Source organism: Mauremys mutica, chromosome 4 (assembly GCF_020497125.1).
Source record: "Mauremys mutica isolate MM-2020 ecotype Southern chromosome 4, ASM2049712v1, whole genome shotgun sequence".
In the NCBI taxonomy this organism is placed as follows: Eukaryota; Metazoa; Chordata; order Testudines; family Geoemydidae; genus Mauremys; species Mauremys mutica.
The window spans coordinates 31,122,022-31,147,970 of NC_059075.1; the positions used below are offsets into that span (position 1 = coordinate 31,122,022).

A 25,949-nucleotide genomic window follows, 5' to 3' on the forward strand; every position below is an offset into this window, starting at 1 on the left:
AGTGTGAAGGTGTTCCAGCCTGCTCACCGGGAGATCCAGGGTCCTCCTTCACCTCAGAGGTGATTCAAACCTTGTTGAATCTGTTACATGTTAACCAAAGTTGCAGTCTTCAATGATCATCATTTAAATAAAAGTTGCATGAAAGATTATTTTACTTTCTGACAGGTATCCTTTAAAACATAAAATCAGCGATATAACTGCTTAAAAGTGAAAACCCAAGATTAGGCAAATAATTCAGGATGTGCTGTCCTAATGGTAAAAAGGTATTATTATGATTAGGGAAAATGGGACTGAGGTTTCTAACCACCCATGTGAAATATGCACAAGAAGCCATGTTTCTGTACTGAGCGTCACAACCTCACACCCACGGCAGTGATTCTCGAGAAAGACTTGCTCCTGACCAGTCCTCCTGCACCACAATGTTGTTTAGGGGAAAGGTGTAAAAATAGCATCCCGAACTGTGTGTTCTTGCTCATGCTGCCTTCCTGGTATGCAGGTCATTTAAGGAATTTAAGGCCCAGTCTTGCAATCTTTAGTCACATAACTGAACCTTACTCAAGTAATTAGTTCCATTGGTTTTGGTCTTGTCTCCCGGCGAAGGCTCTGTAGTGACTGGATGCCTTTATTAAGCATTCAAGATGCCCTTCCCTTCACACAGGATGTAAGGGCTCACATCAAACATATCTGAGATCCCTAAGAAAGCCTCAAGCAAGACCAGGCCTGATATTCCTGATGGGAAGGGGAGGGAAACAAAAAAAACCACAAGCACAATCTTTCAAAGACATGTTTATGCTTAACTTCACTGTGACTTCAGTAGGACTACTCCACAGTGAGTAAAGTGAAACATGCATGAATCTTTGCAGGACAAGGTCAATGTTTTTAGTCTGGGGGGAAAACCACTTCCAACCATCTTCATCACATATAGAAGTAACATTTTTAAAACTTCTTTTTAGGTCCCTGTTAAAGGACTGTAGCCCATTAGCTCCTTGAAAAAGACTACAATTCCTTTTATAAAACCATTAAAAAAATTCTACAATAACATTCTCAAACACTGCAGCACACAATACAACTACTGCAGTGTTTGGAGCAATTGCTATAGGAAAGGGTAGCTTTTGTTGTTGTTTGTTGCATTACATTGGGAGGGTTCCTACAACCTGACACTGCACAGAGATGAAAGGAAACAAACAAAAATACAACTAGGTTGAAATCAAACAGGGAGAGGAAACATGCAGAAGCTGTAAAGATCATTTCTACTCTCCCTTAGAATACTGGCATTTTTTTGAACTGCCTAATATTAATTTGAGCTTTAGGAAATATACACCATATAAAAAGGGTTATCTTCACAAGAGTAAGCAGGCCTTCACCCCTGAACATCTACACTGAAGCCTTTACTTTTACTGTGATTGAACACACCTGTGAACAATCATGTTAGATGACCAAATGCTGACCATGATTTAGTGGTTGGTGGAGATCAGGATTTAATCAGTTAGCTGCCTGATGCTGAGCACAATTTATTGTGGTCTGTACTGACTGCTAAACTGTAGTCAGCTCTTCACAACCATGTTCAAACACTGTAAAATTGTGTAGTGTAGACAAGGCTTGTATGGCTAGAGCTTTGGATTATAAAAGGGTTCCTTAGCTGAACATATTTATACCCATGTACAGTGGAGATGTACAAAGTGAAACTTGCAGCAGACGGATTTTTTTTGAGGATCCATTGTAAGTAAGCAGATCTGCAATGGAATATCTTGCAGGGCAGAGACAATGGATATGATGTTGTTAGAGATTTTTACAGGATTCTGGAAATCTTTCCCTGCAAGATTCTTTTGATATTGAAAAGTAGCTTTGCAACTGCGTCTGTGCAGGAGAGACTGCTTGAAAAGTGCAATTTCCTTGCAGGAATTGCTGAGTCAGTACATTTTGTTCAGGAAATTAAATTGCCATAGCTATAATGCCCTATAAGAAAGTCTGAATAGGACTCTATTCACTACTCTGCCTCGGGAAGCATGTTATCCTGAGCAACTAACTTAATATCTCTGTGCCTCATGTGTAAAATGGAGATATTTCCTTATCTGATAGCATGGTTGCGAGGCTAAACTGATGAATGTTTGTAAAGTGAAATGCTTTGGTGGAAGATGCTATATTCATGTATTTACAATTCCGAAATTATGAGATTTCTGAGGCAGGTCTTGTGTTAGAGAATTTGAGAGAGCTCAGGGCTAGGACAATTCAGTTTATTGAAAATGATACTATTTTTCAGTGATATTCCTCATAAGAACTTTCATATGTTTTACTTCCAGGTTGCTAGGATCCTAAGGCAGACAGCCACTTCAGTAGGAAGCGAGTGCGGAAGAAATGAGTAACTTATGAAACAGGATGAAATTAAAATTTACATCTCCCTCTTTGGGACCCTGATGAGAGATGTATGGTCACTGCTAGAAGATGCACAATTCGACACAGAATGGGACTGGGAACAGTTCTACTAACTGCACCATTAATCACAGCATACACCAGACTTTATCCCCCACTATATACATACTTGTCTTTGGAGTAGGTCTCCCAGCTAACTGCCTCTCGCTGTACTATGGGTACCTACAGATCAGGGCCAAAAATGAACTGGGGATCTATCTGTGCAATTTGACTATAGCAGACCTGTTCTACATCTTCTCTTTGCCTTTCTGGCTCCAGTACGTTTTGCAGCATGACAACTGGACCTATGATGCAAATCTGTGCAAAATCTGTGGCATACTCCTGTATGAAAACATCTACATCAGTGTGGGCTTCCTCTGCTGCATCTCCATTGACCGCTATCTAGCAGTGGTACATCCTTTTCGTTTCTATCAGTTTCGGACAATAAAGGCCGCTGTGGTAGTGAGCATCATAATCTGGGGCAAGGAAATTCTGATGAGCTGGTTTGTCTTTCAGTATGCTGATACTAGTATTGATGCAGAGAGTCATAAAATATGCTTTGAACATTATCCCATCAAAGATTGGGAGCACACGATCAATTACTACCGCTTCTTTGGTGGCTTCCTTTTCCCCTTCTTCCTACTGCTCTTTTCTTACTGTGGCATTTTACGAGTTGTCCGCAAGAGCCATGGTACGCAAAAGAAGACAAAAATCCAAATTAAACGTCTGGTTTCAAGCACAGTTATAATTTTCTTGGTTTGCTTTGGACCATACCACATCCTGTTGGTAATTCGCAGCTTGTTTGAGAAGAACTGTATGTTTGCAGAGAAAATCTTTAACATTTACCACTTTTCTCTCTTGTTGACTAGTTTTAACTGTGTTGCTGACCCAGTATTGTACTGCTTTTCCAGTGAGAGCACCTACCAGAATTTTGTCAAAATGAGAGACTCCGGTTTAACATGCCTAAGATGTTTAAGGACTAAAACCCAGGTATCCTACCAGATGAAAACTCTAGAAACCCTCAGAAAAAGCAACAGTGTACCAGCAGTTGAAGAGCCAGAGTTATTAAACAAACTACATACTGTTAATGAAATGAAAGACTCTTCCATTGTCAGTATAGACAGACTTTAGCACCCGTTAGAAAGGCAGACTGATCAAAAGTTTCCAGGTCTAAGTTTGGGCTTCAGTCTTTGGTTTATAAATGTATTGCAACTGCTTTACATTCTAAAGAGCTTAATAACTCATCAGTATTATAAGCAGACCTGAGTTGATACTCTTTCCACAGGGGGAATTCCTTAGTTCCCTTGAGTAACCCTGGGCCTTGACATAGGGCAGGGAAAATATACACCAGGTCAGTTTAGCTCAGGTCACATGTATATATTACTGACTCAGTATAGCGCTAGTCATGGGGAAGCTGCTTTTCTGATGACTGGACTGGCTGAAATAAGATGTTAGTGGTGTGAATTTTCCATAATGGTCTTTAATTGCTGATTGTTTGTCCATGTATTGACTTTATGAGAAAGCTGTCAAACTCTGTGATCACCTTGCTGAAAAGGTGGAAGATGGAACAAATTATGTAAAATGAAGTGATAAACATTTCCCAAAAGAACATCTTTTGTCTATGTGTATGTTTTCTGTAACTTTGTCCCAATCATCCTCAAGCCATGCAACAACCAGTGAGCAGGGAACGCAAAGACACAGCCAAACTAAAAAAGCAAAGGAAGCAGCCAACAAAATCATGAGAGATATATTAGAAGAGAATTCACAATGAAACTGTTTTCCATAACTGATAGTTAAGTTAATGTCTGTTGGGTCTTGAGCCACTGCTCTTTGGGCTTGATCCAGTGCCACTGATTCCCACTGACTTCAGTGGACACTCGATCTGGAACTTAGTGGGCAATTAATTTATTCCATGGACTTCAAAGGAAGCATTAGTTTGGGGGCACAGATAGAGTTGACACCACATGCCAGTGCACTGATTCACAGTATTTGAGGATACACATTCATTTAAATCCATACTCCACTCTAACCAGTTTAAAATTTGGATTGTTGTGTTTTTTCATGTTTCTGTGTTTTGTGCAGCACAGAGCATAAAGGCACTTAAATTATAATAAATTGTAGGGCAGACAGTGTGTTGAACAGGATGAGTTTAACTTCTGTGTCCCCCAACAGATGTTTTTAAAATTCTCTAGTTTGATCTGTTATAAAGGGAACCACTTTTCCTGGAATGCAGTGTCAAAATGCATTGTATGTAAAGTGATCCATAATGGCCTTTGGTTTACACACAGGGAACAGAAAAAACATAGGGAGGTCCTATTATACAACAAAATGTATTGGCAATAAAAGAATGGAAAGTCGCATATGTATAGGCTCCCACAACGCTTCCTACCCACATCTTGTTTCTTATACATCTTTGCTTTGCTAATCAATACTGCCTCACCTTTACTTCATCTCCTTTTTGAAGTCTAATTTTTGTGGCTTCTTGCCTTCTGCCCCTCACATCCTAATATCCCACCTGCACTGCTGCTCCTGGCATCCACCTTCTGCTTTCAAAGCTCTCCTTAAAACACACTAATTCTGTGCAGTGCAACCCACAGACAGACAATAACACACAGCAATGTAAATACCCAATATATTTAAAAAGACATTCAAAGGCAGATCTTTTGCATCTTGTCTGATTTGTGTTGTCTGTATGCTTAACAAGTAATACATACTGAACGCTGCACTGAAAATCACTGTGAAAGTATACACTAGAAATAATTAGGGAATACGTTTAATAAATAATGCAATGATTATATTTTCCTCCTATATTGATTTGTTCTGTGATTGGAGTAACTATCTTTTGGCTTTGGCCCACAGAGTCCATTTGTGAGACTTCAGATCATTCTCTCTTCCCTCCTTGTGCCAAAAGAAATCATATCCCCACTCCCAAAAGAGGATTAGGTCTGTTTACATTAACACTCAGCTTGTTTAGTTCATTTAAGTTTCATTATGCTGAGAGCTCCCACGATGCTGGGTTGATTTCCTTATACATGCACTTTTCTCCTGATCATTGTTATTTAACATTACTTCCTTCCAAACCTTTCCCATTCCATTCTGCCCTCTAGGTCACATGGCAGCAGTTCCAAATTGCACTAAGCAAATCTAGAATGTTGTTGGGAATGCAGCCTGCACAAACACATCTTTAACTATTCATTCTCCCTGATCTAAAATGGTGTTAGGCACACACCAGTTTTGGATTAAGAAGACTGAAGGCATTTGTTGCCTTGTTTATGTTAACTCTTTTATAGTCTTCCATGTCAATTAAAATATGGAGCTGGAATGAAGAGTATGGCATCTTACATGCAACTGTCATCTACTAGAATAAGGCTAATCTGAGTTGGTACATGCGTGGGGCCAAATTTCGTTGTCAGTGTAAAAGCAGATTGAAACCTGTGCAACTTAAAGACTTACTGATTCAAACATTCTTGACTAAATTGAGTGTTGTAAAATACATTTGTTACAGCTGCTAATTGGTGGTTACAGAGTTAAGTAAATGCAGTCTTAGTGGAGTGCTTTCATCCCCGCACTGGACTATGTGTGGATGCTGATGTGAGAGAGAGAGACACACACAAACCAGGCCTCTCTTTCACCAAAGGGAAATTTCTGCATAATGTCAGTTTCATTATTTCCCCATGCTTTACACAGGAGTCATGCAATGCTACTATTATTTCACTAATTCTGGTAAAGCTTCCCTTGTTTATTCACAATCAAAAGAATACACAGTCAGGGTGCAGGAACTGAAAATTGCTGAGGGTCTCGACAGACCACTTAATGATCTTTCCAAATGTTGTTTGTACCATTAGCTAACTATTGTAAAGCGCTTTGGATAAAAGCACTGTATTAAAAAATAACCCTTAATAATTAATGTTTTTGGGTTCTACACATAAAGGCACACAACTCATATTTTAATATCAGTAGTCTTACCTTTCTAATGCGATGGATGTGCCCTCTCTCCCCTGCCACGGCAGTGGGAAGGGGGTGGGGAGGATGGGCTCTGCCCCTCCACAGAGCTGAGGCTGGGAAGGAGGGCCATCGCTCCCTGCCAGCCGCAGCCCTGGAGTTGAGGAAAGTCGTCTCTTTCTATGGCCACCGCAGCCCTGCATGTCCCAAATTCACTCCACCCCCTCTTCTCACCCCACTGCCCCCTCCCACCTACCCCTTATTCCCCCCCAAGGCCACCACCTCACCTTACATGTGCGTCTTCTCCAGGGTCCAGGCACCTAATTAGTGGAGCCCCGCCTATGCAGCTCTACTAATTAGATGGGTGGCCCTTCATTCTCTTGTGCGCGGCTGCACAGGCACACACCTTGGAACTATCCGTGGACTACCTGAATGGAGCTCATGGACCACCGGTGGTCTGCGGACCACAGTTTGAGAACCTCTGGTGTAGATGATACATTTAGGACTTTCACTGCTATAAAGCCTCTTTTTTTTTTTAACCTGCACCTTTATTGGAGCTGCTTTCCATACTGTCTTTTAAAAACCAAGTTGCTACAAGCACTACTTCCTGTTGCAGCAATGTGGCTTAGTAAAACAGGAACAAGCAATGGTTACAACACTTCTGCATTTAATGGAAAGAGACACTTGATTTTTTCATGAAACACGGGTCACCTTTTACTATATAAGGCCATAGATTGTCTGAGTGAGTCATTATAACTAAGAGTTTTATGCTTATCAAACAGGAAAGATGGGCTTGTGGTGAAGGCAGGAGCCTGGGACTCTTGAGAGCTGCATTCAGGTCTGTGTCAGACTCTTGATTAAATAATTTAATCTCTCCATCTCTCATGTCTTAATCTGCCAAATGGGGCTAATGAAACCTCCCTATTTCACAGCAAAGTTAGAAGGATAATCATTAATGATTGTGAGGTGCTCAGACACTAGTGATGGAGGCCATATAAGTACTTTCAAGCCTTTTCTGGTCTTCCATACCTTGTTGTTAGATTGGGGGTGGAGAGATACTCTAATAGAAACTTTAGAGTTTAGAAATGGTTAGGGAAAAGGCATCACGGTATCTGGTCCAGAAGTTTTTCAATCATAACTGAGTGTATATTGTAGAAGGGCAGTCCATCCACTTCCATTTTGAGACTGGCAGTTATTCCACTACGGACTCCATGCTGTATAAGTGTCTTCAGTAACTTTTCTTCCTAAAACAAGGTATAATTAATATATTACTAATGTAACTAATAAGGCAAAGAATATTCCTCAAAAGCTTTCAATTAAACATTAGAAGACTGTGACCATATCTGCCTAAGAATTTATTTTGGCTAGCAGTATCAAAAACATTACCACTCTAAGGGGGCCAAAGGGTACTTTTAGTAGCAGGAAATGCAAATGCTAAGGAATTAACAAAAGGCAGTATTCATAGATACCCTTTAATTACTGTGCAATGTTAATGGTACCAAACCAAAAGCATATTAGTGTCCATTCAGAAATCTGAATCCACTGCATTGAGATTCTGGCTAGCTTCATGTTAGTAAATTTCAAAAAGTGGAACCAAACACATATTCACACAAAGCATCTTAAAGACTATCTGGTTCCCCCAGAAAATAATGGCTTAAAGCAGCCTGGATGTGACATGTTCTTTTAGGGCTAATCCTAACTGACTGCTTTTATTGGCTAGGGCTGGCAGTGTGCGTGTGTATGTGTGTGGGGGGTGTCCCCCCATAAGTAGCATAAATTCACCCGTGGGAGGGCTTCTGCCATCCTTTGGGCTTCTCATCACTAACTAACTTATTTCCTGATATATACAACAGTCGGAAACAGACAGATTTTAAAGAAAAGAAACAGGGGAAAAGAGAAAAGATGGGGAGATAGAGAAATAGAAAATACTGGGATAATCTGTGCAACCTATATCCAACTTTGCACAATGATCAGCACCCTCAGCCTCTACTGATTTCAATGAGACTTGAGGGTGCTTAGCACCACACCTGGTTGGATCCTAATACAATGAGAGGATAAACAGGAAGGAAAGAAAAGAAACATTTTTAGTACTTGTAGTTCGCTTGATACAAGAATTCATAAACCAAAAATGTCAAGTATTCCCGTTCATGAAATGGACACTATTTGTACAGAAATGTTTCAAACCCTACTGATTACAATAGTTTTACTACAGTGTTTGGATATATGAATGAAGTATGCTGTTGCATTATTATACATATGTATAATGTACTTTTGTGTGTGATTACATTTGAAATTTTTTTGGAAGCACTGGAATAGTCTCCCAAAGCCAGTTAACAATTGAAAATTTGTTAGCTGGTACCCTGTTTTTCTAACTGTACCCCTTAATGATTGCTATCTTTCTTAAATGTCCTGATCCATGTGATATATATTTCACAGCCAAAGCAGTCTTAAATAAGACACAGCTTTTACAGTAAAGAACCAGAAAATGCCTAGGTACATTATGTCAAACTGTGCACAGCAACCAGTTAATTAACTTCTTACAGAAAGCATCTGGCTTCAGCTTTTGCATAAGTGCCAATTTTCATAAGATGGTGACATGATTCTGATCATAACTGTGCTTTAACATCTAAATATATCAAGTGCAGAATCCAGCTGTAAATTTAAGTATGAGCCCTTTCCCCATGCAAAAAGTTTCAGAGTAGCAGCCGTGTTAGTCTGTAGCTGCAAAAAGAACAGGAGTACTTGTGGCACCTTAGAGACTAACAAATTTATTTCAGCATGAGCTTTCGTGAGCTACAGCTCACTTCTTCGGATGCATAGAATGGAACACACAGACATGAGATATTTATACACAGATCTTGGGAGACAGGCCAGTCCTCGCTTATAGACAGCCTCCCAGCCTGAAGCAAATACTCACCAGCAATCGCATACCATACAACATAAATATTAACCCAGGAACCTATCCTTGCAACAAAGCCCGATGCCAGCTCTGTCCACATATCTATTCAAGTGACACCATCATAGGACCTAATCACATCAGCCACGCCATCAGGGGCTCGTACACCTGCACATCTACCAACGTGATAGATGCCACCATGTGCCAGCAATGCCCCTTTGCCATGTACATTGGCCAAACCGGACAGTCTCTACGCAAAAGAATAAATGGACACAAATCTGACATCAGGAATCATAACATTCAAAAACCAGTGGGAGAGCACTTCAACCTCTCTAACCACTCAGTGACAGACTTGAAGGTGGCAGTTTTGCAACAAAAAAACTTCAAAAACAGACTCCAAAGAGAGACTGCTGAACTCGAATTAATATGCAAATTAGATACATTTAACTCAGGCCTAAACAGAGACTGGGAATGGTTGGGTCATTACACTAATTGAATCTATTTCCCTATGTTAAGTTCGCCTCACACCTTCTATGGGTCATCTTAATTATAACTTCAAAAGTTTTTTTTCTCCTCCTGATGATAGCTCATCTCAATTGATTAGACTCTTCCTGTTGGTATGCACACTTCCACCTTTTCATGTTCTCTGTATGTATAAATCTCATGTCTGTGTGTTCCATTCTATGCATCCGAAGAAGTGAGCTGTAGCTCACGAAAGCTCATGCTGAAATAAATTTGTTAGTCTCTAAGGTGCCACAAGTACTCCTGTTCTTCATGCAAAAAGTGTCGCTGAACGCAAAATGATGTAAACTAAATTTCTCCTCTGGACTCATGAGGGACAAACAAACTAGATGGATTTATTCTCATCTTGTAGCTATAATTCTTTTACCTTTAGCAAGTACTTGCTAAAGATCTCTGGCCTGACTACACTGAAAAAGCTTCTTCTGTTTAATACGATGAGATTGTCTCTGCTAAACTACATTCTACTGTCAGATATGTTACTCTGTGTATGTCTGTAATGGGCAAACACAATGTGTAACACCTTTCCTTAGCTGTGGAGTTCTTTGCAATTCACTCTCAAATCAATGTTTACAAAAGTACTTTAAACTGAGCGCAAAAATTAGGGCAACAAGAAATTCTAATTAAATAGACGAAATAGCAAGTAATACAGTAGAAATACACTGATTTGCATTAGTAATGGGGAAAACCCATTTGTGAATTTAACGAGTGAATAAATAATAGTAAAACAAGGATAGTACATCTTTATATGCTGTTCATTTATGCAGACAACTATAGTTCAGCTTGAATTTGTGATAGTACATAATGTGTGAGTGAATGATGTGTAGTATATTTCGTAATACTAATAATGAAATTTTAGCCATACAGCAACTCCTAAAAGAAATGGTTCTTTGAGATGCAGATCTACTGGAAGAAGAAACTTACTCTAGTGGTGGTTCTTCAAGATGTGATAAAGACGTGTATTCCACTTAGATGCATGAGCGGAGCTGGAGATTTTGCCTGACAGTACCTATAGAGGGGTGGCACCTCATGGCTGTGGCCCTTCCCCTGGCTATATGAGACAGCACCACCCTGCTGAGTTCCTCCGTTCTGAATGCCCCTGAGAGAAGACTCCAATGCACAGGGGATGGAGGGTAGCCTGTGGAATACACATCTGCATAACATCTTGAAGAACCACAGTTACAGTAAGTAACCGTTTCTTCTTCTTCTTCTTCAAGTAGATGTAGAAGTGTATTCCCCTTAGGTGACTCACAAGCAGTACGCTGTCCAGGAGAGGCGTGCTAAGGGTCTATCGAAAGCGGGATCACAGGACTGTCCTTCTAAAGCTTGCATCCACTTTGGAAGATGCGATAATAGCATAATGATCTGTAAACGTGTATGAATGACCATGTGGCAAATATCAAATATGGAAAAGTCACTGAGGAACACTATCACCATTGCTTGCACTCTCATCAAATGAGACCATATCAACTGAGGAGGTACAGTTCAAGCTATCTTGATATGCACAATCTTGATACAGAGATGGTCTGTGAAGAGACTGCTTGCCCCTTTGTGCGGTCTGCATATGCCATGAACAGGTGAGGCAAACCACGAAACACTTCAGTCCTATCTAGGTAAAAGGCTAGACATTGTTTGACATCCAAACTATGGAGGTACTGTTACTCCGGGGATGAATGCATCTTAGGAAAAAATACAGGTAAATACACTGCCTGGTTCAAATGAAACTGAGACCCCACTTTGGATAAAGACCTTGGGTGTGGTCATAAAGTTACCTTGTCTTTGAAGAACTGTATGTAAGGAGGCCCACCCATCAGGGCCTGCAACTCTCACACCCTCCTTGTAGATGTAATGGCTACGAGGAATGTGGTTTTTCTGAGACAAAAGGGGCAGTGGACAGGAAACAAGGGGCTTGAGTAGAGGGTCCATTAAAGCCGCCAGAACCGTATTTAGGTCCCACAAGGGGACTGGCTCACAGACCAGAGGATTAAATGGAGAAGCCCTTTTTAGAAATCTTGTCATCAAGGCATTGGAAAAGATTGAGTTTCTGTGAACATGAAAGATTGCTGCTAGATGCACTCTTAGTGAACTGACTGCAAGGCCCAGTTTCTGTAGATGTAGTACAGAGGCGGGCAAACTTTTTGGCCTGAGGGCCACATCGGGTTTCCAAAATTGCATGGAGGGCTGGTTAGCGGAGGCTGTGCCTCCCCAAATAGCCAGGCATGGCCTGGCCCTGCTCCCTATTCTACCCCTCCTACTTCTCGCCCTCTGACAGCCTCCCCGGAGACTCTTGCCCCATCCAACCCTCCCCCCCCAGTTCCCTGTCCCCTGACTGCCCCCCCCAATCCAACTCCTCCTCTCATTCCTGACTGCCTCCGCCCCGGGGACCCGTGTCCTATCCAACTACCCCTTCTCTGTCCCCTGACCGCCCCTGGAACCTCTGCCCCTGACTGCCCCCCACCGCCCAATCTGACCCCCCCCGTCTCCTTCCTGACTGCCCCCTGAGGACTCCTGCCCCCAATCCACCCCCCCTTCCCTGCCCTCTGACTGCCCAAACCCCTATCCACCCCCCCACCCCGACCACCACCCTAAACTCCCCTGCCCTCTATCCAAACCCCCCCAGCTTCCTGCCCCCTTACCACTCTGCCTGGAGCACCGGTGGCTGGCGGCACTACAGCTGTGCTGTCCAGAGCACCAGGAAAGGCAGCTGTGCCACCAGGCTGGAGCCAGCCACGCCACGCCACTGCACAGCACAGAGCACCGGGTCAGGCCACGGTTCTGCAGCTGTGCAGCCCCAGGAGCTCGCAGCTCCGCCACCCAGAGCATTGCGCCGGTGGCGGCGCAAGCTGAGGCAGTGGGGGAACAGCAGGGGAGGGGCTGGGGGTGTGCCTCCCAGGGCAGGAGCTCAGGGGCTGGGCAGGCGGGTCCCGCGGGCCGGATGTGGCCCGCAGGCTGTAGTTTGCCTGCCTCTGATATAGTAGGTACTCCAAGGTGTCCTGGATAGAAGATTACACCGGTTGGATCCCACATGGAAGACCTCTTCCACTTTGCTAAGTAAGCCATCTTAGTAGAGGACTTCCTGGATACTGAGCACTGCTCTTTCTCTTCATTAAACCATGCAGCAGCCTCACTGTAAGGTATAGGAAGGTAAGTGCAGGATGGAGAGTGATGCCATGGTTCTGAGTGAGCAGGATGCAATGGGGAAGAAGTGGTGTAGGAGGCTGAACCAATGGTTCAAGACGGTCCAAGAACCAGTACTGCCTCAGCCATGCTGGAGAAATGAGGATGAGCTTGGCCTGATCCACCTTGAGCTTGAGGATGACCAGAGGAATGATTGGGATAGGGGAGAACGTATACAGAAGAGTCGACTGCCAGCTACAGTGGAAGACATCAGAGAGGGAGCTCGGGTTGAGACACCTCCACCAAGAGCTCAATAGGTGACACTTCCTGTTTTTGCTCATCACAAACAGGTTGACCATGGGAATGCCCCATGTTGCAAGGATGACCCGGAGGACCCTCGCCTTCAGGGACCACTTGTGACTCAGGTAGAAAACCCCACTTAGATGGTCCATGAGACAATTCTGCATGCCAGGCAAGTGGACAGCTATCAGAGTGATGTCCTCTTAAATGCAGAATTGCCCAGGTTGATCATCTCTAGGCACAGTAACCTACAGTGTGCTCCCCCTTGTTTGTTCACACAGTACATTGTGGTGGTATTGTTGGTGAGTATGTGAACAATGCATTGTGGATTGCCGAAAGCTCCAGCATGCTGCTATGGAGTGAGGCTTCCTGTTCCAACCATAGACACTGTACTCTCAGTGAGTCCAGATGTGCTCCCCAACCCTGAAGGGAAGCATTGTAACTACTGACTTATTTGGAGAGAGCTGACCGAAGGGGATGCCCTGCCATACATTGTGTGGGCATGCCCATCACTGTAAGGAGTACAGGACTAGTGGAGGAAAGGTGAACCAAACTGTCCAGAGAATGCAGGGCAGGGTGGTAGACCATCTACCACATGTGAAGGGGGTGAAAGTACAGCCTCGCAAATTTGACTACGTGTACAAGCAGATATGTGGCCCAACAGGCACAGACACACCTGGACTGTTGTGGAGGGCTGAGAATGTAGACTAAGGCAGAGATGTTGAACTGCATGGACGTGATCAGTCAGCAGGAACACCCTTAACATCATAGAATCTAACAGGGCCCCAATGAACTCGATTTTTGATGGAAGCGAAGATTGACTTTATGGTGTTTAAAATGAGACCCAGACGGTTTAGCAAACACAACATGGTGTTGATGTAGGCAACAACTTCCTCTCTGGAGCTGCTTCTTAGTAGCCAGTCATCAAGGTACGGGAAGATGTGGATTCCCTTCCTCCTGAGATATGCCATAACCTTGGCCATGCATCTGGTGAAAACTCAAGGGACAGAAGAGAGGCCAAATGGGAAAACCATATACTAAAAGTGGTGTTCTCCTACAACGAAATGGAGAAACTTCCTGTGGCTTGGTAGAATCGCCACATGAAAGTAGGTCCAGAGCAGCAAACCAGTCGTTCTGAGACAGTGCAGGGAGGATAGTCAATACAGTAAACATCTGGAACCTCATGTATTTGATAAACTTGTTGAGACCACAAAGATCAAGGATGGGTCTTTTTCCACCCTTGGGCTTGGGTGTCAGGAAGTACTAGAAGTAGAAGTCTGGTGTTCTGGAAGAACTTCCTCCAGGTTCCACCACTCCCAACGCTAGCTGAGAGTGGACCTGCTCGATGAGCAGTGTCTCATGAGAAGGGTCCCTGAAGAGGGCTGGAGATGGGAGAGGAGGTGTAGAGAGCAACTGGATGGCATAACCTGATCTGACATTGTGTAGGACCCAGTTGTCGGAAGTAATTGATCCTCAAACATTATTAACGTGGTCTAGCCTGTCCCCAAAGGAGTAGGGGGGAAGAAGAAGGTGTAGCAATGACTGGAACAGTGCTCTGGACCAAGGAGTCAAAATGAGCACATAGAGGGTACAGGGGGAAGACACATGGACTGGCCAAACCCCAAGCTTGACTGCTTCCTCTTGTGGGAACAATCCCTTTTTCTTGGGTAGTCCTGCTGTTTTGGGAGGAAGAAATGCACAAAGGAGTGATGCAGGCAGTACTACTGCTGCTGAGCACCATAGTGGTGCCTCTGTGTCAACAATGTGTATCTCCGCAAGAATCTCAAGATAGCCCTGGAGTCCTTAAAGGAGCACTAGTGTGTAATTGATCTTTTCCGAGAACAAGGTCCATCTGTCAAAAGGCAAGTCCTCGATGGTTTGGTGGACATCATGCGCAATTCCAGAGTTTTGCAGTCAGTAAGCCCTCCTCGCAGTGATTACAGAATCCATCACCCTGGCCAAAGTGTCTACAACTTCAAGAGCAGACTGCAGGGATGTCTTGGGCACCAAGCAGCCTTCCATGACAAACACCCAAAACTCCTCACAAAAGGTCTCAGGCCCACAAATTTGTACATAGCTGTCCAATTAAGGAAATTATATTTGGACACCAAGACTTGTTGATTGGTGATCCACATCTGTAGGGACAAGGACGTGTAGACTTTCCAGACCAGAAGGGCCAACAGCTTGGAGTCTCTGATGTTAGCGGTGGACTTTCCGCACTGTCGAGCTGTGTCACTAACCACCATTACAACCAGGGAATTCAGAGCCGAATGGGAATATAACTCCTCAAATCCCTGCACAGGAACAAAATAGCACTTTTCCATGCACTTAGCCAGTGGCAATACCGAGGCCGGTGTGCTCCGGAGGGCTTTTGCTGGTTCAAGAAATGCATCATTGATTGGGAGGGTAACTCTCCAGAGACAGATGGCTGCAGAATGTCCACCAATTTGTGGGTGTTCTCATGCAGGAACTCTGCCTGAATGTCAAGGGACATGGATACAGTGTAAAAGGTCACAGTATGCCTGAAAGTCCTCCAGTATGGAAGGGGAGGATAAATCGGACAGAACAGCATCATCTGGAGATGAGGACAATGTTCTTGATTGAGCCAAAGCTGGATCTTGCTCCCGGGATAACTTACCCAGATGGGAGGACTCCGGAGGCTCTACAAGGAGGAGACCCGCTGATGCCTGGGCTTGCAGCTGTTCTTCAACCATCACTGTTGATTTGGTGAATTATCTTGCCATTGAATGTAATGAGGAGTGGGATCTCTGCAAGCGAGGGACATCCTACTGAGTCCAAGGAGGCCACTGACATGAGTAGGACATTGCTGGCCAGTAGGCACCAGGTCAGGGACCTCTGTCCTGACCACAGGGTGCATGCCAATCCTGGGAGCCATAACAGTCCATTAGCGGCCCGCAGTGCTCATTGAGTGATGTGGAGCAGGAGGAGGATGACCCCAACTTGGATGCAGAAGAGTTCTGGGATCTTGGTGACGGGGTGGAGCAACAGCAGAGGAAGAGGGTAAGTGATCTGATTCATCCATCGCCCAGAATGAGGTAGGAAGTGGTGCCTCAGATGAGAGCACATGCCTGTGCCAAAAGCCGTGTCGGTCCTGACGCAAATACTGGTACCAGGGTGCCCAAGTGTATAGATGTCGAGGGTGCTTTATTATCTTAACTGGGCACTTGGCCAGAGCACTAAAAGCAACTGTATTTGAGAGGTAACTGCCAGCAGAAAACACAAACAGTCTGGAATTTCTTGCTCAGTTTTTATCTTTTTACACTAATGGAGTAAGGTGTGCTCAAGAAATTTGCTGCAGTGTTTAACTGTTCCAAGGTTTACAGTTAGAGGCATCATAGCCTCTTGACAGAGAATTTGTAATTTTCTTTCTCCCTACAGAGCTGTTTCCATTAGTTTTATCTGAATGAATGTTAGCATTGAACCTTCAAGGGTCCTTCCCATTATCAGATCATTAGCAAGACTGCTAGCTGTAGAACTTGGTAATACAAATGCAAGACAGGATTTGTTCTGTGAGATACTGTGTTTAATTACAATACCTCTCAAAAATAACTAAAAAGTGCATGCACTGTTCTGAGAAACTTTTTGTAATACCTGATGATTTAAGCACATGATATGAAGAAATAGTCCTGAGTATCCTGTTTTTGTTGTATTTGCCTAACCTGGAATATTAATTTAGTTTTTCTAGTGTTAAATAACAAACCTGTCACCGTGATTAGTGTGAGATATTTTGATGGAATTTTAAGTGGAAACTATTGTGAGCTCAGTAGAAATACTACTGTGATGAATACAGGATGGATGGATGGACAGAAGTTGCCTAGGACTTTGCTTGCAGATCACACAAACAGTATTGACTGTTTCCAAGCCCTTATGATGGTCATTCTGCCAATGAACATTTAGGAAATCCAGACTGGTGTGTAATTGACACAGTATACCAGACCCTGCTCTCTTAATGATGTTCCTTTTTATTATCAAAGAAAAAGTATAACTATGACTCTTCTCTGCCATTTTGAAAACCTCCACAGGATTACAGATTTACACCTAGTTCTGAGTTGTATTGGTGAAATATGTTTGAAACTTCAGAACTTCAATTATCTCTCCCTTCTTTAATTTAGAAAAAACTGAAACAGTGGACATAAAATCTGGTAAATAAAATTCACTCCTGGGCTTCAACCTGTGATAATCAATTTCAGCCAAGAACACTTTTACAGTTGGCTCCCTCAAATGGAAACCTTTAGATTTCCAATTATAATCTTACTGTCAGGCATCAAATCAGTTTCTACCAACATAAACATAATAAGGAGGGAAGAAAGGTTATAATTCAAGACAGAGAGCAGTGTTACTGTAAATTGAAAAAACAATAAAACCCTGTTAGGGGATTGGAGAACCCCTTCCCTCCCAAAATGCAATTTTACATGCTCCTGTGTCCCGGGGATGTGGCACCTTTGCCCTTGTTTTAATGTTTATCTTCTTACCACCTGTTTCACATTTTCTAGCAGTAGGGGAAACCATGGTTGGGCATGTCTGGACATGCTAATTATGTGACATGTGACCATCACAAGACACATGAGTAACTTAGAATCTATACCGGGTGTTAAGAGCTTCTCTTTGTGGTGTTATGGTGACAGACTCTGAACAGCCCACAACCAGTATGCCTTGCTGGATCACCCAGCAGGGAGGGCGATTGTTTACTTTATTTGCTATAATATAGCCTAGGATCACGTAATCTATTGTAGTTTTCAACAAATGGTTAAAATCCACCTGGTCTCTCTCAAACTTAACTGAATTGCTTTAGGGGAAAGGCAGCTTGTAACATCCTAGAATTGTTTATACTGAACCTTCAAATTGTTTATACTACTGATTCTGTCGAAATACTCAAAAAAAACCCCAACCAAACAAAAAAAAACCAGCAGCAGATATATTCAGAGGACAAAGTCTACATATTTTTGAATATTTATAAAATGATTTTCATGCTGCTGAAAGGAGTCTGGCAGCCACTGAGAGTGAAATCTTTTTTTTTTTATCCAAGGAACAGGTACAATACAGATACTTTCAGTATACAAGATTTCTCATGTTGCCCCATTAATTTGCCTCAACCCCATTCTGGATGGCACATGTATAAGAATAAGAAGGAGGTTCAGTTTTCCATTCTCACATAATCAGTGCACCCTTTCCTGAGAAAGTTGGTTGTGGTATGTGCTCTTGTCCACTGGGAATTGGACTGAGAGCCCAAACTCATTTCCTGTAGCCCATTAAATAGCTATGGGCTACAGGAAACCAGTGACCAATAGCTGAACCAGTGACCAATAGCTGAAGGTGTCAACATCCCATTAGCAATTCTCTAACCTATCCACAGAGAATACCTTAGTAATGGATGGAAGTGCTGATGCCCAGTTTGCCTTCTTGGACAATCTGGGGAACCCAATAGCTTTCCTCAGATAGCGATCGTGTATTTCACAGGTGTTGAGGATATACAGAGCACAAGCAACAGCATAGCCTCCCCAGTTAGAGACCCCTGCAAGAGAAAGTCACCATGAAACTGGACAGTAAAAATTAAATGTAAAAAGTTTTTAAAAACTTGTGAGTGAACCTAATCCACATAAGTCTCAAAGGGTGGGGGGAGAGGTAGGAATGTCCTAATATTCATTTGGAACAATAAGGGTTTTTTAATGAAATCTTTTAAGATAACACAAACATTTCTCACAGTACATTGTACACACCCTACTAGTTTACTAAATTCTGAAAAGTTACTGTACTACTCAATCTAGAGCTATGCTTTGAAATTAACTATGTTGAAAAACTCAGCTGTAAGGGCTAAAGACTGGAGATGTCTCTAGCTTTCCACATTACTTTGATAGGTTAGTTGCCAGTGACAAAGTTAGCCACAATCAGAAACCAAATTATGGACCAGTGGTGGAATACACAATTTGATGGGGTTTATTAGCAAGATTTTCCTAGTGCCTGTTTTGGATTGAAATAGTCTATAAGAACAGGCACGTGCTGTTTCATTAACTGTTCCACAGAGATATTCTATTTTTAATATGTCTTACAGTTGTTTATTTTTATCCTTGCAGAAACATTTTACCAGGAAACATCTCATGGGGAATTCTACAGCATCAACAATTTTCCTGCAAGCTATTATTAGATTACCTATGTTATATTAGATGCATCATATAGCTTATTGACATGCCTCTGAAATCAGTCCTTCAAAGTACATATTCATATTTGGGGTGATACTAATTATCTAACAATAAATGAGAGAGCCAGGAATAGAATTGAAGAGTCTTGACTCCCAGGCCTGTGCTTTGACTCCTAAATCATGTTTCATCTCACTTGGTGGATACAATTCTTGTCATTCACGTTCACATTTGGGTATCTTCTGTAATATAAAAGTTCCTAACTTTGCTATATGCTGTATTTGTCTGTCTAATTTAGAGTTGAGCAAAGTTTTTTAGCTGTTTGTGTGAACTTTTATTTCAGATCCAATAAGCGCAGGTTTGCAGCTACTAGTTTAGTTTGGGGGTTTGTGGTTCAAACAAGTGCAAAAACTTAAAGGGAAATGGTCAAAACCAGAATTTCACTTGGCTTTGCCAAAGCCATGGATTCTGTGTGGCTTTGACTAAACCAAGTCTTGCCAACTTTTGCAAACTTAAGATGAGCTGAGTTACCAGCTTTTCCAAAACCAGGTGATATTTGCATGGTGTCAGATTTTATATTGAAAGTTTTATAAAGTTCATAGCTTATTCCTTTTGTTCACAAAGAGCATAGGCCATGTAAAGAGTTCAGCCATTTTATGGGAAGAGCAGCTGTGATGAAAACAGCAAATGACTGTCTGTGGACTGCTGATGAAGTCTATAATTCTTCCCCCCAACTACTTCCCATTTCTGTACCATTGGTGTTGGAAATCTAGCCTCCCCACTCCCTTCTATTAAACTGACCTTCCATTATTATACATACATGGGCACCCATTGCACTGAGCTATAGCACAATATAGACCACACAATTTGTAAATCTGTCATTGCTGAATCTGTCTCCTTCACTATTAACTTCTCTAAAGTCTGCTTTGTGCTGGCCAAGTCAATAGGGTAGGAAAAGGTTCTAAACATGAAGTTGTATTTATGTTTTGTTACATGCAAAATTTAGAATGCATAGAAGCCCTGTAGACGTTATTTGATAGAGTTCGCATCACCCCATACGGAGTATATTGCAATTGATTTTATCCTGGTATGGTACACCCCCAGGGCACTAACAAATACATGAAAACTTATATGAATACAAAGTTCATTTAATTCCTGCATAGAAGATGGCTGTACAGTTCTCCTTGAGAGTCAAATGATTTTAATAGTTATTTAGGGTGGGAATTTTCGTAAGTACTCAGTGTTGGTCTAGTTCTGCTCCCATTGAAGTAATGCTGACTTTAATGAGAGCAGAGCTATGCCAATACCGAGCACTGACTTCAATGGGAGCAGAGATAGGCTGAATGCTTTTGAACACAACACCTTTAATTGCTTAGTACAGTTTCTACATTAAATTAACAGCAGTCTAAAAGTTAAAAAGGCTTCAAAGTAACTCACAAACAGGATTCTAGAATCAAGTGATGATCTTTGATCTTTTATTTTGCAGGAACTCATTATGAAAAGTTCAATCCTGTTGCATGCTGAGCATTCTCCATTTTCAGTTATACCAGGGGAAGATGTGGCTGCTCAACACCTCACAGGATTGGGCACAAAACAGAGAAAGCTCACCGTACCTGAATGCTCAGTAGGTCATTTAGAGAAAGTGACAAACCAAAATTAATCTGCAACACATGTGCTTTGTTCTCAATATTTTAAAACTTACCGGCTACAATAGCGAAATCAGCTTCAACGTCACAAGCTATAACATCTCCATTTTTTATGTGCTTCCTTACAGCTTCTTTTACTTTTCCCATTCCAAGTTCATTTCCTCCATCCCCAATGCCTTCATTAAAAAATAAAAAAGATCCCATGAGTATCCAAACCACCTTACAAATACAAACCCATTTATAAGCTATCCAGTGCCTCTCACAAGGGTCTGTGTATAACAGGTTAGCCCTCTTGAACTGTTTCAAAAGTGTCACAAAACAGGAAATCACAAAAACAATAGGTGAAAACATTGTAGCGAGGGGGTGTGGTCTCCCTCCCTGACAGATGGGGAGAGAGTTGCGACTGCCCCCTGGTTCCATGATTGCATCATTCATGGGTAAAGTGATTTTAGATTATGCTGATGTTTGCAGGATTGGGGGAGGACAGCATATGCTTCTTAGCCACCATTTTAGCTTGGTGGTCTGTCACATGAGTCACAGACAAAGAAGAGCCCCTGTGAGAGGCTGTAGTTGGTGAACTGTGTTCTGGGGGATCCATGCTTCTGGTTCAGATGTTAGCTAGAGAGACTTCTCCATGAGCAGCAGTTTAAGCTGCAAGTCTCTGGCTTTCCTGGTCCGGGCTGTCAATTTGTGACAATGAGGGTACTTTTGAGGCATGTGTGCTTTGCCTAAGCAGCAAACACACTGAGCATGCCCGTCCGACACTGGGATTGATAGCCTACAGGTGAGGCACTGTTTAAAGCCCAGAGAACCAGGCATGTCCCTGAGGAGAAAGTTTCGTCCTCCTCCAAGGGGGGAGGTGTGAGTAACGGTTCAACAAAAACCTATTTCTAGTTGGGATACAAATAAGGTGGTTTTTTTTTTTTTAAATAAACAGGGACTAGAAAATGAAAGGAGTTAACTATCTCTAACAAAACTAGAACTAACTAAGGTATACTACACTAACTAAGCTCTTTGAGGCACTGCTGAATGCTCCGATTTGTAGCCACGGACAGTAGAGAAGGGGGGGGCTGGTCGCACAGTGGTAGTTAACCGCCTGAGGCAGCACGAGATGGGGACTGCGCATGTGCAATCTAACCAGGCACTACTACCACAAATCTCTGATTACAAGCACAGGAGCACTCAACACCTTAAGTGGAGCACCCATAGGGACATCACTTGAAGAAGAAATATAATTATGATATATTTTGTACAAAGTATGCCTTGTGAGGTATTCTAAAAGTATTAATATGTTAAACATTAATACTCTGTTGGATTGTATTTGTTGTTATTGTATGTGAAGTTATGAAGTTTTGCTAAGTATGTGTTACTTGAAAGATGTTGTGAAGTTGGAAACACCCACAACTAGCCTTTCACGTACAACAATGAAGAAGCTGAACAGTGCTAATGACCCATCAACAAAGACAATGGACCATGGAAAAGGCTTGTCCTCACCTGGGAACCCTTCAGACAGCCTGTGGATAGTGTGACAAAGTCCCTCTTCTACCTTGGTGGGTCCTGCGCTTCTTGGCGGATTTGCTCACCTCAGTGATCTTCCCCTCTGGTGGAACCCACAGTCTGGATCAACAACTCCTCCAGCAGCACACCCTCTCAGTCTCAGCTCCTTGTGCCTCTTGCTCCCAGCTCCTCACACACACTTCTCTCCTCTGGCTCCTTCCCCCCTAGACTGGAGTGAGCTCCCCTTTTTATACCAGGTGCCTTGATTAGCCTGTCCTGATTGGCTGCAGGTGCTCCAATCAATGTAGCTCTCTCCGGTGCCTTCTAGAAAGTTCTTAATTGGCCCCAGGTGCCTTGATTAGCCTGGAGCAACTGCCATTTTGGTTCCCATGGTACTAGGGATTTGCTTAGCCTGGAGCTAACATACCTGCTCCTCAGTACTTTCCTGTAGCCATCCGGCCTTGCTCCATCACAATAGCTGCTATGACTTAGTGAGGCATGCAAGGACATGTGACCAGACCACATGATATTGAACTCCATTTTGGTACCTGTATTTTTCCACAAAGGGGGCTGGGAACTTGGCTTAGAACAAAGGGATTCCCACCCTATGAAGAAACTATAAAAGATGGGGAGTGACATCATTTCAGGGCCTCACTCCCCACACAAGAGAACACCTGAGGAACAAAGACTGAACCGGGGGAAGTGCTGGTTCCAGGCTAAAAGGATTTCTAGCCTGTGTATGGAAGCTTGATGGACTGTTTGTACTATCTAACAGGGTGAGACACTGTTTGATTAAAATCCTGTGTAGTATGTTAGGCTTAGATTGCATTCTTGTTTATTTGCTAGGTAATCTGCTTTGATTTGTTTGCTATCACTTATAATCACTTAAAACCTATCTTTCTGTAGTTAATAAACTTATTTTATGTTTTATCTTAACCAGTTTATTTTTGAGTGAAGTGTTTGGGAAAATCTCAACTCAGTTAACAAAGGTGTTGTACATATTTCTCTCCACATCAAGGGAGGGGCGTACTGGGTAATAAATTCATACGGGTTAGGTTTTGACCAGGGAATGACAGTAGAGATCTGGAGTCCTAGGGCGGGGAACTGGGGTTATTTTGGCTGTAGCCTCTCTATTTTTGGTTCATGCAGTGGCTGGCCAGAGCCTATATGTAACTGCAGCTGGGTGTGTCCCTGCCTGTATGAATGCTGGTGGGAGTGTAGGACTGGGCGTGGTCTGCAGCTTGTCACAGCAGCAGTGTGTGAGAAGGAACCCAGGCTGGGGAGTCAGAGGACTCAGTGGTACCCCAGTTCTATGTTGCACCCTGAGGGGGGTTCGTCACAGTTTTGTTCTTGATCAATGGGAGAAAATGGGAACACCCATTGCGAACTGCCCATAGCTCCAATAGATTTATGTGAAGGAGAGATTCTGCTGAGGACCAGTGGCCTTGGACAGTGTGGGTGTTCAAGTGTTCTCCCCAACCTAATAGGGAGGTGTCCGTGGTTATTACCATCACTGGAGCGTGTTGGACGAAGGGAACCCCTGAGCAAACATTGGTTGGTCGTGTCCACCAATGTAAGAAGACCTTTACCTGTTTTGGCATGGTGAGGCATTTGTGTATATTGTATCTGTTTGGGATGTAGACAGTACAGAACCAGGCCTGCAGGCAGCGCATGTGTAGCCTTATGTGTCTGATGACAAATGTTGTTGCTGACATGTGACCCAGTAATTGTAGGCAAGTCTTGGCCAAGATCTGGGGGCTGTTCACTGCTGTGAAGATGAGATTTCATAAGGCTGTGAAACGTTGCTGAGGCAGGGAGGCTGTAGCTTCCAGAGAATTGAGGTAGGCTCTGATGAATACCAGTTTTTGTACAGGTATCAGTGTTGATTTTTGTATGTTTATTTGTAGTCCCAGATGTGTAAAGAGACCTACCGTGTTTTGTGTAGCCTCTATTGTCTCTGGTTGGGTTGGCATTGTCAGTAAGCAATCACTGAGATAAGAAAAAATTATAATTCCTTATCTTCTGAGATGAGCCATGACCACCGCAAGGACTTTTGAGAAAACCCAGGGGATGTGGATAGTTCGAAGGGCAGGACCCTATGCTGGAAATGTTCTGTTCTGAGGATAAACCTGAGAAACTTCCTGTGTGAGCATTGTATCATTATATGAAAATGTGTGTCCTGCAGACTGAAGGCTGAGAACCAATCCCCTCTTTCCAATGCTGGACATATGGTTGCTATTGTGATCATTTGGAAATGTTGGGTCTTCATGAATTTGTTGAGCTGTTTCAAGCCGAGAATGGGCCTCATCCTTCCATTTTTTCTGAGTTAGAAAGTAGTCTGAGTAAAAACACCTTCCACTGTGTTGAATTGGTACAGCTTCTAGCTGTCTAAAATGGGTTACTTCCTGTCACAGTAGTTGGCAGTGAGCTTCTTTTCCTGAGACACCATGGGAGAGCCTCTGTCAAAGCTATCGTGGGAGACAGTTGTCCAGGTGGGAGTCTGGGTGCAGGGATTTCTCCAACATAAGGAGTTTTAGTTGTAATTCTCTGGCTTTCCTGATGTGGGCTCTCAGTTTATCACAGTGTGTGCACTTCTGTGGTATACGTGCTTTGCCCAGGCAGTGAACACACTGCGAATGCCCATCTGAGATAGGAATTGAAAGCCTGCACGTCAGGTAGCGTTTGAAACCCGGGGAGCTGGACATGCCCCTCTGAGAGGGGTTTTCTCACTCAAGGGAGAACAGCCCTAATCTAAGGGGTCACTAACAACTGAAACTTATCCTGAGAGAATTTTTTTTTAAACCATAACAAAATAATAAAACAGTTAACTATGTGAACTAAGTTCAATAAAGAGGTGCTGCTAAGTGCTCTGACTGAAGCCAAAGGCAGCAGAGAAGGAACTGAGGGTGGGGGGTTGTCCACGCAATGCTATGTAACCACCTCAGGTAACACGAGACAGGGATGACGCATGCACATCCCAACCGAGCACAGCTACTACAAATCTCTAATTACCAGCGCAGGGGCACCAGAACACCTACAGTGAAGCACCCACAAGGACACTCCTCGAAGACAAACTGGACTGGACTTCAGAAACAACACTGACAACAGCAGCACCAGACCTTCTGAACTAACTTCTTCTCTTTTCCCCAAATGGACAGTAGTTACCATCTTTAATACCATCTAAAAGACTGTCAAACAAGGGGAGTTCTTTCTAAAAACTTTCTTCAGCTAAAGGGAAAGGTAACAAGGGATATGGTTAAATGAAAGCCATACTTAATATTTTACATTTCAAATATTTTAACTGTTTTTCCTTCTTTCTGTATCTTTAATAAAAGATAAAAGGATTTTTAATGGTGTATTTGCCATGGTACTAAGCAGGCTGTGTCTCTGTATATCTAACCCCGAATCTTGTTTAAAACTGTTTAAAGTTAGAGAGTTTCAGGAGCATCTTAATACCTTTGAGTCTTT

The 25,949-nt window shown here is 42.8% G+C and overlaps 2 protein-coding genes across 11 annotated transcripts in view; one reads left to right on the forward strand and one right to left on the reverse strand.

The window, feature by feature from the left end:
• GPR68 (G protein-coupled receptor 68) overlaps window positions 1-4,005 on the forward strand; it is a 29,756-nt gene extending 25,751 nt beyond the window's left edge. For both annotated transcript variants that reach the window (XM_045014149.1, XM_045014150.1), the window contains one exon: window positions 2,301-4,005. In XM_045014149.1, coding sequence (XP_044870084.1) covers window positions 2,443-3,540 — 1,098 coding nt within the window. In that variant the 5' untranslated portion in view covers window positions 2,301-2,442 and the 3' untranslated portion in view covers window positions 3,541-4,005. The remainder of the gene's footprint in view (window positions 1-2,300) is intronic.
• DGLUCY (D-glutamate cyclase) overlaps window positions 1-25,949 on the reverse strand; it is a 98,306-nt gene that overhangs the window by 8,421 nt on the left and 63,936 nt on the right. For 8 of the 9 annotated variants that reach the window (XM_045014147.1, XM_045014143.1, XM_045014146.1 and 5 more), the window contains 3 exons: window positions 21,041-21,160; window positions 18,565-18,716; window positions 7,005-7,595 (listed from right to left, as the gene is read on the reverse strand). In XM_045014147.1, the coding sequence (XP_044870082.1) occupies window positions 7,455-7,595; window positions 18,565-18,716; window positions 21,041-21,160 (413 nt within the window). In that variant the 3' untranslated portion in view covers window positions 7,005-7,454. Of the gene's footprint in view, window positions 1-7,004; window positions 7,596-18,564; window positions 18,717-21,040; window positions 21,161-25,949 lie in introns of those variants that run through there. The other variant, XR_006578929.1, reaches the window with a different exon arrangement.